At 42.5% G+C, this 12,599-nt stretch overlaps 1 protein-coding gene across 1 annotated transcript; it reads left to right on the top strand.

Annotated features, from left to right (window-relative positions):
• Positions 1-11,487: 11,487 nt before the first annotated feature.
• On the top strand, positions 11,488-12,342 carry LOC138267075 (uncharacterized protein F54H12.2-like). The gene has a single exon (XM_069215923.1). The coding sequence runs from the start codon at positions 11,488-11,490 to the stop codon at positions 12,340-12,342; it is 855 nt and encodes a 284-aa protein (XP_069072024.1).
• Positions 12,343-12,599: the final 257 nt, after the last annotated feature.

Here is a 12,599-nt window from a genome sequence, read left to right as displayed (position 1 = left end):
GTGCTGGGGCCTGGTTAGCAGGGTCCCAGCACACTTTCAAATCACAACTTAGCATCAGCAAAGGCAAAATGTTAGGGGGTAACCATGCCAAGGAGGCATTTCCTTACAATATACATACCAGTTTCCTTCAGGTTGGACCACATCAGTGAGGTGCAGTTTATGTCCTATAGCCCAGTGAGCAAACACTGCACTCATGATAGGCGAGGCCACGAGGAGCAAAGTTAATGACAATTTACCCAGCAAATTACAAATACATGTTCATAGGTTTTTACACAGTATGGGCCTGATTCTAACTTTGGAGGACGGTGTTAAACCGTCCCAAAAGTGGCGGATATACCACCTTCCGTATTACGAGTCCATTATATCCTATGGAACTCGTAATACGGTAGGTGGTATATCCGCCACTTTTGGGACGGTTTAACACCGTCCTCCAAAGTTAGAATCAGGCCCTATGTCTCTAAAGAACTTGACAACAAGACAAAGTAACATTGTAAGTTGTACTGGCTTACTTTATTGATCCAAACAGACTCTGTTTTAAGATAGCTTAACGGGCTAAGGCATGTGGTCCACAATAATGTTAATTGATCTCTATTAGTTATTGCAATAATCATAGAGATACATCTGTAATCAGTAGTCATATGGGTGAATAATAAAATAGCTTAAAAGATTAACTTGCTTTATTAATTGCGTTACCTACAACCAGCATGTCGCAGGCTTGTAATCCATGTTTGACAGCTCAACAAGATATATGGGATAAAGTCCCCGAGCAATATATTATTATGATATTGCAAGTCACTGAGGAGCTCAATTACCATATAGAGAAGCAAGGCTGAAGGCGGAGTTCCTTTATAAGGTTGTGGAACGCCGAGGTGACTTGGAATATCCTTATCATGTAGAGCAGGGGGTACTTTATTTCTTATAGTATATTGTCACACCATCACCTTTCCCACAAACACTTGAATCGTTGGTGCATAGCTCGTTCATATCGGAGAGAGAATATTTTAAACATAAAGAATTAAAATAGAATATTTAGTGTAAAATTAAACACATAAACAAAGCTGTGAGATATTTATTGCACAAAATATATTATAATTAGTTAAATATAAGTAATATCTTTGAAAGAAAAAGGCACAATAACTCAGAATGAGTAGAAACATCAAGAAAGATTCTAACTTTTCTATGATTATCCTCAGAGTACAAAAAATAAACATGCTGCAATGCATATCTCCTTTCTGCTTGTCCCTGAACAGCTAGAAAAACAGTAGAAGAAAAAAGCAACTATGTTTGCTCCCTAAACAGCTGCTTTAATGATGCTGCACGGTCTGACCTGTCTATCCCCTCAGCTGCAGGATGTGCAGCAGGCATTGTGACAATAAGTTATTAAAGTTGAGCAGCTACGTCAATGCTTTACAATAGACTACTGCATGTGTCACAAGTCTCTGACTATAAAGACATTAGAGACAGGTTTATATAAAGGGAGTGCAGAATCATACATATTATAAACCATTTACTGCAGGCAGCGCTTAATTTGAGACGGTGGTTGCTGTTGTGGGGCTTTGGCACTTATCTTTGGGGACCAGCACTTATTTTTCCCACATCATTTATTCACCAAGTACAAGAAAGGAAAACTAAACAAAGGAACCAAAAGAGGGCAAACCTGCCATAAAAGGAGAAAGCAAGAACTTGCAGGAGTGAGATAAAGGGGATGGGAGTCTCTGGGACTGGATTAAAGAGGTATGAGAGGCGGTTTTTAAACTGTCAGCTTCGGTATTCTGCGTGCCAATGTTTCATTGCAACAGCTGCAGCTTCTGAGCACAGATTCGGGCTCTGGGGATATTTGTTTCACAAATTAAGTACTGCAGGTATCCTTGTTAAGCGCAGAGATCACACGTTCTAACCATTGTAAGAAAAGCTCAGAGGGTTTGTGCTCACAGAAAACTTTTCATGTGACAAAAAAGCATGCATTTTAATCCTATCCGATTGTAACCCAGCCTTCCATTCTATCATTAATAATGTGCTGGCAGTGATTTAAGAAGTTGTAATAATCACTTATTAAACTCTTATTATACTGTTTGTTGTATAAATGACCTTTATTGGTGTGAGGGCTCACATCTCAGGCCCATCACAAAACAGGAACACATCTTGGTAAACGGGCCTGCACATCGCCTCACTTCATTAAGGCCTTTCTCTCGGTGTGGCTTTCAGATTGCATTGTAAGAGCAGTGTTTATGCAATCCGCACATGGGGAGCTTTGCTTCTAACCTCAGACTCTATCAAACTTTAAAGGGATCTGTGAACAGTGCACCCAGACTCTGGCAGTCAGTCAGGACAGTCAGTGCTTTAAAAGGGAAAAAGAAGTGCTGGTACTCACTAAGTTGAGTAGTAGGCGGTGGCTAGGGGTGGTGCCTTGTTTGTGTTTACTAAGTTGGCATCTATTCACATCAGAATTGTATTGCTGTGCATTAGAAACAGGTGGTATTTAAATTACATAGTGCAGTTTCCAACATAATCTTCTCATAAATTTGCAAGGAAACCACAGGTCCTGAAAGGGCATCATGTAAACAGTGGTGGCTGCAACTGAACGGGGTGGAGGGGTGGTGGGATAAAAAAACGTAGCTGTTTCCTCCAGAAGCGAATTTGTCTCCTCCATCCTCCTCGTCCCGGAAACACACAGGCTCCCAGACTCCCCTCAGCCAATGACGAAGGAGCTGTCACCAGCATGACAGCAGCGTTGTGATTGGTGTGAGAGGCCTGCTTCAGCACTCACAGAGGGGGCAAAGGCCTGTGCACGTTCTCCTCCTGGCTGGGCAATACAGCCGGGAGGAGAAATGCAAAGTGCTCATGTGTGTTTGCCCCCCCCAACATGGCCAGGCAAACACACGTGCACACGTTTGGTGCATGAACCACTCCTCCCTCCAGCCCCACCCTGCCCTAACTTGGCTCAGCTGATTGAAAAATAAAATGATAATGAAACTCCTTATTAATGATTTTATTTTTCTTCTGCTAAAAGCAGTGGGGTGACGCTCCTAAACCTTAGCAGAGGAGCCACCCATGCAAATAAACACTTTATAGCACAACAAAATGAATGAAGTACTGAGTCGCATGGTTTATGGCACATCAGTCTCTCTCTACACCCACCTGCTCTGTGCCACTGCTTTATGAGAGGAGGCCGCTTATTCATGTGCTTACATTGTATCTTGACTGTTGCACTTTAGAGGTTTTTATTATTTTGTTTGTATTTTCTGATGCTGCATGATTGATATTTGTTTCTTTCATTCTAAGATATATCTCCACACCCCTTTCTGGTTCATTACTGACAGAAGTAGAGGTAATCCAGAGTCCTACACAGCATATGCAAGTGTTCCCATTAATGTCCTTGAAGACCTGGATCACACTGTTTTTAAATAAAGCATCTTCATGTGTTTTAGTAAACACAGTAAAACCACATGTATTGTTCTAGAGGACAACCGGGGTGGAACAACACACCCCGCGAGAGTGGCGGTCCACGCCCTGTGATTGGAGAGAAAGACATTGCCAATTTTCATTTGTATTTTATAGAATTCCTTCTCTTCTTAGAAACACATTTTTCTCAGTTACAGCAAACCACACCATGCAGAGTATCTGACAACCACTGAGGTACAAAACAGCTTCCTGCAGCTTCGCAGCGCTGTAAACGGGCTTACAGTTTACTACAAACAACCTTCATGATAAAAATGTTATCAAATTCTGACAAAGGAGAGCTGCCCTCTCAGAACTATCACCAGATGGCTAACTGCAAATACCTGCAGCAGGCGCACAGACCCTCTAAGCTTTCTTTCTTTCTTTCTCGATGGCAATAAAGGCTGTTCCAACTACAGAATAAACATTTGGATTATCTGTGTATTGTGAAGCAATTGGATCCGGCGTGGTTGATGCAAGTGCATGCCTAATCTCTAAAGGTTGGCTCGGCTGCCACTATGAGTACCGGTACTCAGGAGGAGAAAAACATGCCTGTACTCAGTACCTGCGAGCACCGGTGCATTTAAAGCCCGGAGGACAGTGTATTAAAGCCGATTGTATACAAAGAGTTAAAGACGTGGCATGATGGGTGAACATTTCCACGTGAAACACCAGGGGCGGGCAGGAGACCCTGCAGCTGCTTCCAATGAAGGACCCAGTGAACTGTTCTAGTTCACGCATGAACAATTGATGCAGCGGGCTCTGTTTGCACAAATGTGTGTTTAGGCTCATTTGTAATCTTTGAAAATAGTTCAGAATTTATATAATAAAAATAAATGTACAAATACAGATGTGCATTGGCCAGGAATTGAAATCGGACCCCGCGCATGGCAGGGGAGAATTCTGCCACTGAGCCAGCAATGCTTCATGTACTGAGAGGTGGGAGACTGTTTATAGAAGAATCCCAGTCTCTGAAGTACATGATTTCTATATTTATTTTTGTTGTCATATTATTGCACACAACTGGAAAGCAGTTCTTGTCAATGTGTACTACGGAATTACAAAGTGTACAGTGGTTAAGTGGCGCCTTAGCACACCTTGAGTCAGCCTTAGTGTTTTTTTATCCATATGCGTCTTTCGAATTGACATGTTTTCAGCACATTCATATACTTTTAAAAGACAGAAGACACAATTTACAGAATGCAGTTTTTTAAAGCGGCAAAACTTAGGGTCAGTTGAAGATGGCTCACCGCAATGTAACATTTTGTAGAAACTGGAGATTACAACATTTTCTAGCTTTCCGTTAAGAATTTTAGATTCTATTAAGGGCACGGAGGCAAGGTTTATGCTTCTCAATCTTTACTACTAAAAAGAATAGCGGCCAATAAAAAAACAGTAAACACTTAATGAGGCTTTGAACCCCGCCTCCCATAACCACCAATAACAGACCAACATAGTCTATAAACAGGTGAGGCATCATCTGACTTCCTCTTTCTTTGTCTACGAGCTATATCATTCAGTGCCTGAGTCCAGAAACAGTCTCCTGACCGCAAGGAACATCAACCAAGGATTCATCCTTGCCAAAACGAAAAAAGGATGTTCCACCAAAACTTCACCCTTGTTTGGAATCAGGTTCTAAAAAGAAAAAAACATTATGAGACAAGTATATTACAACTAGTAATTTCAAGGGTGGGAAAAATACTTTCATTACAAAACAAATTGTGTAAATAACATTTTAATTCAATTTATTTACTGGGTGGGATAATCCTCATCTCCGTGTCCTTAATTGAATCTAAAATTCTTAACGCAAAGCTAGAAAATTTTGTATTCTATGTCAGGACCGGAGGCTCTGATTATTCTGGTTCAAGGCTGATCCACCACCAAATTAGAAACATGCACTACTGGTTTATGATAAAACATTTTAAACTTGGGTCACTGGACCAGTCGGCAGCTTTCAGAATATCTTCTAACCTAGAACCCAAAAGAAAAGCCATTGATGCCATGGCTCCTTTGGTGGAATGAGCCTCATATAAAGACATATCAATGCCTGCTTCTGACATCACCCAACGAACCCAGCGGGCGAAAGTAGCCGCTGACAGCGGTCCGAAAGGTTTTTGAATGGAGATGAGAAGAGGTCCAAACGGATCCGCTCTGTAACTCGCAGTGTGCTCTTCATAAACTTTTAAACACTTGACCACACAAAGATTTGTATTATGCGGAAAAGCCAGATAATCCACAGAAGTAGACATGCATTTTGTACGTTTAGAAATAAGAAACGAAATTGCAGAAGGAGAAAACAATCTTCCTGCTAAAACTAAGGCTTTCACATCAGAAACCCTGCAACAAGATATTAAACAAAGCAACATGGTCAATTTTGCCGATAATTGTTTCATAGATAACAAATGATTATCAGGCCAATTTTTCAAAAATGTTAACTCAACATTCACATCCCACATTTGCAAATAACGTGGTTTAGGTGGATTTGCCACCCTAATACCTTTAAGCAATTTACATACCAATGGATGTTGACCAACAGGTTTACTATTTATCCATGAGTGTTCAGCCGAAATGGCTGATCTAAAGTTATTTACTGACCTGTAACACAGTCCTGTTTCAGCACACTCAGACAGAAAATTTATAATGTCTTTGACCTCGGATCCCATGGGATTCACTTCCCTTCAAAGGCACCAACCCACCCACTTTTTCCATGCCAAAGAGTATCTTTTGTGGGTGGATGGAGCCCAAGCTTGGCGTATAAATGAGGAAGCTGAAGTCGAAAGGCCTTGCACTTGAGAATGTCTCCCGATACATTCCAGGCCATAAGAGGCAGTTGTCCCGATAGTAGAAGAGGATGCAGGGATCTTACTGGATACAGAAGGAGTTGAGAAAAAATCGGGAGCTGCAGAGGGAGAGCAATCAAGAGTTCCAGCAGGGATGGGAACCATGTTTGACTCCTCCATAATGGGATGATGAGAATTGCAGACGCTGCTTGACAAAGCAAGAGCGTCGCAACCTGTGGGATCATGGCAAACGGGGGAAATGCATAATTCATCTGAGTTGACCAATCCTGAAGAAAAGCGTCCGTTGCAAGAGCCTACGGATCCGGTCTCCAGCTGAAAAATGTTGGAATCTCATAATTGAGACGAGATGCAAACAGGTCCACCTGACACTGACCCATCAACACCATGACCTTCTGAAACACAGAAGGAAGAAATTTCCAATCGCTGGAATCCTTAAAAAACCAGGAGTTCCAATATACCACCAGGTTGTCTTTGCCTGGGAGAAATTTTGCTATGACCATGATCTTTTGATCCAGACAAAGATGGCAAAACTCCCTGGCAATATTCTCCAAGAGGCGAGACTTCATCCCCCCAAGCGGTTGATGTATCTGACTACAGCAACATTGTCCATTTTCAGGAGAATACAACAATTGCTCCTGAGAGGGGAGAGTGGCCTGATGGCAAATGAACCAGCTAAGAATTCCAGATAATTGATGGGGAGTCGAGGTTCCTCTAAGGACCAACGACCCCCTGTCAAAAAAGGACCGCATCTCGCTCCCCATTCCCAGCGACTGGCATCTGACTCTATCACCATCTTGGGTGATTCTCCAAAAATGGCTCTGCCTTTCAAGGCCTCCATGTGAGAGAGCCACCACTGAAGTTGACAGGGTGATAAACATTCTTTTAAGGGAATGCTGAGATTTGTCTAAGGACGTGAAGGTGTTGACAAATTTTGCAATGTCTTACACAAATTTGTCCCCAAAAAGCTGTCCCTCCGCTAGAAGACCTGCTTCGGGCGAGGGCACTCAGATCGTGATCTGGACCTAACCTCCTTTTCAAACCCTTTCTGAATATGCAACTGCATATATTCTGCCACAGCAGGGGCTGGAGCTCAATCCGAAGACCTGGGGTGAATAATATCAGAAGGTTCAAAAGTAAAAGGAGAAAGGAAGAGGAAAGTTTAAGCTTCTTATTGCGCTTTTTAGTTTGTAAGGACTCATGTGAAAAGGAAGAATCAGAAGCCGCAGTAGGCAAAGCTATAGGGGTAGGAGGATCTGAAGCGTTAGCATAAGTATGCTCAGAGGGAGAAGGTAGGGAAATATTGGCCAACTTGCTCGTGTGAGGCCAAAGTTGTTCAGTAGAAGGACAGAAGGAGATGAGGTATTTCCAGAAGGAAGAGAAGACGAAGGCTCAGCCAAGTCGTCAATCCTTTTAGACAAGGGGTGTAGGGCAGAGTCACTTTATCCAAGGATTTTTGCATTGAAGAGTCAGTAACATGTTCAAAACAGGGTTCAAAATAATAATCTTCGTCCTCATATGGACCATACATCTCCAAGCCCTGTTCATAGTACTCTTCATCATACATGATCCTATCACTGTTTTAACTTCACAAAGTGAAGTGACCTCAATTGCTCAAATAGCAAAATCTTCATTTATTACAGCTCTAGCCAACACTGGTCAAGGGCGTCTGAGAACAATTGTCAGCGGCACCAGAAATAGATTGCCACAATACAACTATCTCCGGATCAGGATCAATAGTTTTGGGAAAAAACGTAAGGCAATTTTGGGCTTAAATGCTCACTGCCCCCATTAATACAGCCAGAGGCTGGCATCCATCATCGTATGAGAAAAGGAAGTTGAAAAGACGTCACTTCCCCCTCTCGTAGGGTGTGCACATGCGCGTATGGCCCAATTGGGCTAAACACCCACGTCTTCTGGTGCGCAATAGACGCGACCTGGAAGAGAGGCAAAACTTTGCCTGACCCACCGGTCGCGATATGTCACACAAGCGCCTCTGACAGGTGTTAAATTAGCAGCGAGGCGGCGGCAATCAGGCCAATAACTTAAGCCACATAAACAGAAACAGTGACGGGATCGGTAAAGCACGTCTTGACAAACATGAAAAAAGTCAAAGAAGCGGCGGTAACACTACAAATTGCCTGCATGAAAAGAAAAATTACAGGCGCAACACGCACCCTGGTGTGAGGGGGAACAAGAACGAGCGTGCAATTTACAGCGAATCTAAAACACTACGGTATCGTAATTTAAACGCACATTGTATGTCTAATAAAAAATGTAAAAAGCGGGGAGGCACTTAATTGACTGCAGAGCAGCAAAGAAAGAGGAAGTCAGATGGTGCCTCACCAGTTTATAGACTATGTTGGTCTGCTACTGGTGGTTATGGGAGGCAAGGTTCAAAGCCTCATTAAGTGTTTACTGTTTTTTATTGGCTGCTGCTTTTTCTGAGTAGTAAAGATTGAGAAGCATAATTGGAGCCTCTGGTCCTGACACAGAATTCCCACTCAGCCCACACCTTTCCATCAGGTGATGCTGTAATAGGTCCGACTTTGACATGACCTCTGCTCTGCACCGTTTGAAGGTCGCCCCATCCCGAAGCAACTACACAAAATATCTTCACGCAGTTTCGCGTCAGCAGTACTTACGGGTCCTGTTTATGTACCACTCTGCGGAGGAATACCAACTTTGCAAACATTCTCCATTTAAGTATTCCTTGTTTTAGGGATATACATTGCAAAATATTACATCCACGCTAGTCTGACTGCTTTTAACCTCCTTTCCGGACAACACCTCTAAAATATGAATTACTCACCCTCCGAATAAAAACACAGCCAGTCACGGGCTTGTGAAGACGTGGTTGTCTGGGGAAGAGGAGTATTCACTCCATAAACCCACCAGGAAACGTTTTAAGAGAAGACCTACCATCATTAATGAGCAAGTAGATTATCAATGGCAGGCAGACATAATCAGTCTTCAAGATTTAGCAAAGCATAATAACAGTGTTTGATACATATAAACGGTTATAAATGTATTGTCCAAGTACGCTTACACAGAAGCGCTAAGCGATAAAAGCGGTTTCCGGTGTAACTGAAGCCTTTAAAGCGATCTGCAAGAAAGGGCGAACCCTTCAAATACTACAAAGACGCAGGAAAATACTTTTTTTTAAAAGCATCTCAGAAATTGTTAAAACAGCATAATGTTAAATATTTTGTAATGCACACGGAGGTAAAAGCATCTGTCATAGAGCGTTTTAACAGTACCCTAAAGTTTAAGATGTGGAGATATTTCACGGCTTATAACACCTACCGGTATGTGGATGTTCTAAAGACATTTATAGATGTTTATAACGCCACTTACCACAGAACCATCAAAACGGTCTCCATAGATGTAACAGCTGATAATTCGTAACGGTGTGGCGAACTGTGTATGAGAGACAGATCGGTGCAGGTGTAAAGAATCCTGTTTTAAAAGAAGGTGACCATGTTAGGGTTTCAAAACTGAAGGGGGTCTTTAGGAAGGGCTACCAACAGACTTTTACAGATGAGGTAGTCATAGTGGAAAGTGTGGAGCCTAAAGAGGATGTATATATTTACAGGCTAAAGGTCTATGATGGGGAAAAGGTTTCGGGTGGCTTTTACAAGGAGGAGCTACAGAAGGTACCTAATGATTCGCACAGGTTGAACAGGGTTGAAAAGATTCCGAAAAGGAAAAGTAGCGGAGATAACCGTCAGGTTTTTGTCAAATGGCGGGGGTGGCCTGAGAAATGTAACAGTTGGATACCAGGCAGTTACGTGCAGGTTGTGTGAGTACGATGGGGGAATCGTTGTAGACGCGAAGATGGATACAGCGCCATTTTCTGTCACTCCAATGCCTCAAAGGATATGTTCCCTGACAACAGAATTTCTAATTAAACAATGAAATTGGCTAAACCTGTAGACCAGAAGGGGGATTGAGAGGAAGCCCTAACAGAAATCCAATACCCCAGAACATGGAATAAGAGTTCAATGTACGACACCATATTTAATATAAAGCGTGCTCAGGACGCTATGACCATCCATACCGGGTTTCCATATGGATATTACCCATCGGTGGCATCGATGATCTGAGCCATCAACAAAACTCTAGCCAACATTGAGTCGTGTGTGAATATCCATTTAGTGTAGGATAACGTTAGACAGAAGGTGTTTCTTGAAGCTCCAAATCGTTATTCGGAGTATAACTGTTCCAGTAAATTAAAAAGGGTTTTAGGAACAGTGCAGCATATCAGAAGTCATGTAGAACTGAACCAGTCGTGTCCCAATATTAACGGTGACTTCTATACACTCAATGTATATAGCAATATGGTAGAGTTGCAGAGGATAGGGGATAGTTATTCACCGTTGCTGTGATGGGTCCAGGTAAAGGGTGAAAATAACACAATGGTTAACATACAATACAACAAACCAGACTACATATCAATTTGTAAAAAACATTTTGACACCGTTACGATCATGATCTGCGACGACCAAGCTGAGCCGGTGTCCCTTAAATAAGGGAAAGTTATTGTTAATCTTTACTTAAGACCTCGATGGGAGAGCGACTATTAACAAGTCATCATGGTGATTATGAAAACATACGGCGACCCCTCTATGTATAGGGATTATTACAGAAACCAGACTGGATATGGAGCCCCGCCGCCATAGTATCAAGGTTCCCCAGCTATGTACAGGGCCAGGTTGGGGGGGATTCTTCAGTAGTTTGTTTAAAAGAGCTATGCCTTTCTTGAGAAGAAGGCTAATTGCAAAACCACACTTTAAAGTGGCTGCTACGAACATCACGCAGGACGTGGTGGGTTCTGTGACATCTGCGGTTGTTGAACGTATGAATAAGCAACCTCAAGAAGGAGCGGGGCTGGTGTACAAGTCTCCTACATCTGTTAAATGGAAGCATGGTGTTTCAAAGTTCAGGGTTCCGCTGGCCCCCTATTAAAAATGACGGCTGTCTTCAAAAAGCGCTCACAAGCAAAGATCCGTAAGTTGGAAGAGAGCTTCGAAGAAGAAGAAGAGAAGGGTCGCTAACGTAAATATTTTTTAGAAAGCCGATCAACCTGTAAACAATGCGCATCGGGTGAATGCGCTAAATCAGAGTTAGACCTGTTGTATCTAAAACTGACGCAGAATAGCATCAAAAACAGTTTTTTCATGGAGGTATCACCACTAGTCGCTTTAACACCTTTGGCGCCAATAGAGTTTTATGTGTCAGGGTCCAGGATATGTGTTTGGACCTCAACGATACACTGTTGCACCTCATCTGTAAAATTGTAAAAGCTGATGGCTCCAATATAGCGAACAACGCTAGAGTGGCAACGATCGCTTACCCCATAGCAACCATGTTTAATCAGGTGGACATTAGCCTCGGTGATCACATTATCATGCAAAATGATAACATGTATGCATATAGGGCATATATTGAGAGTATTCTTAATGACAGCAGTGATGCCTTGGACACACAGCGTTCAGTGGGCCTCTTCTACAAAGATACTTACGGTCATTTTGAAGCTACTGCTTTGGACGGCCACAATCAAGGTTTTGTAAAAAGAGCGAGCTTTACCGCCAGCAGTAGGCAGTGCGACTGCCTAGGTCGCATACACTCGGACCTTTTTTACCAAGATAACCTACTTGTCAATGGTATCAATCTTAAGATCAAACTAACCCACAAGGACTCGTTCTGTCACATCAGTGGGAATGTGGAACAATATAAACTAGTAATACCCTCCGCCACTTTATTTGTAAAGAGAGTGAAAGTGTCACCAAGCGTCAGACTGGCTCACGCCGAGGCCTTACAAGTATCGAACGGCAAGTATGCAGTGGAAAGAGTAGCCCTGAAGATATATTGCATTCCAACAGGTACCAGATTAACACAGCAGCAAAATGTATTTCTTGGACAGCTACCGAAACTTATTATTATAGGGTTTGTGGACAATACAGCTTTTATCGGTCAGTATACCTCAACCCCTTTCAATTTCAAACACTATGACATCAACTACGTGGCGTTGGTACACAAGGGGTCAGTGATTCCGGCGAAACCGTACACACCAAGTTTTGGAACCTTGAATTTTATCAGGTAATATCTTGGACTGGTGTCGATAAAAGGAAACCATCTTAAGGACTCGGAGCCGTCGTATCAAGAGAAGGATATGGGGATGGCTACATGCTGTTCACGTTCGATTTGACACCAGACATGGAAGACAGTGATCAATATAATCTGATAAAAAACAGAAATCTAAAAGCTGAAATATGTTTTAGTCAACCCTTGGCTACCAATGTGAACATGATTGTATTTGCGGTGTTCGACAGCGTCATACAGGTCAACCACGCCCACCAA

Source organism: Pleurodeles waltl, chromosome 12 (genome assembly GCF_031143425.1).
Source record: "Pleurodeles waltl isolate 20211129_DDA chromosome 12, aPleWal1.hap1.20221129, whole genome shotgun sequence".
In the NCBI taxonomy this organism is placed as follows: domain Eukaryota; kingdom Metazoa; phylum Chordata; class Amphibia; order Caudata; family Salamandridae; genus Pleurodeles; species Pleurodeles waltl.
This window is presented reverse-complemented; position numbering and strand designations above follow the sequence as displayed.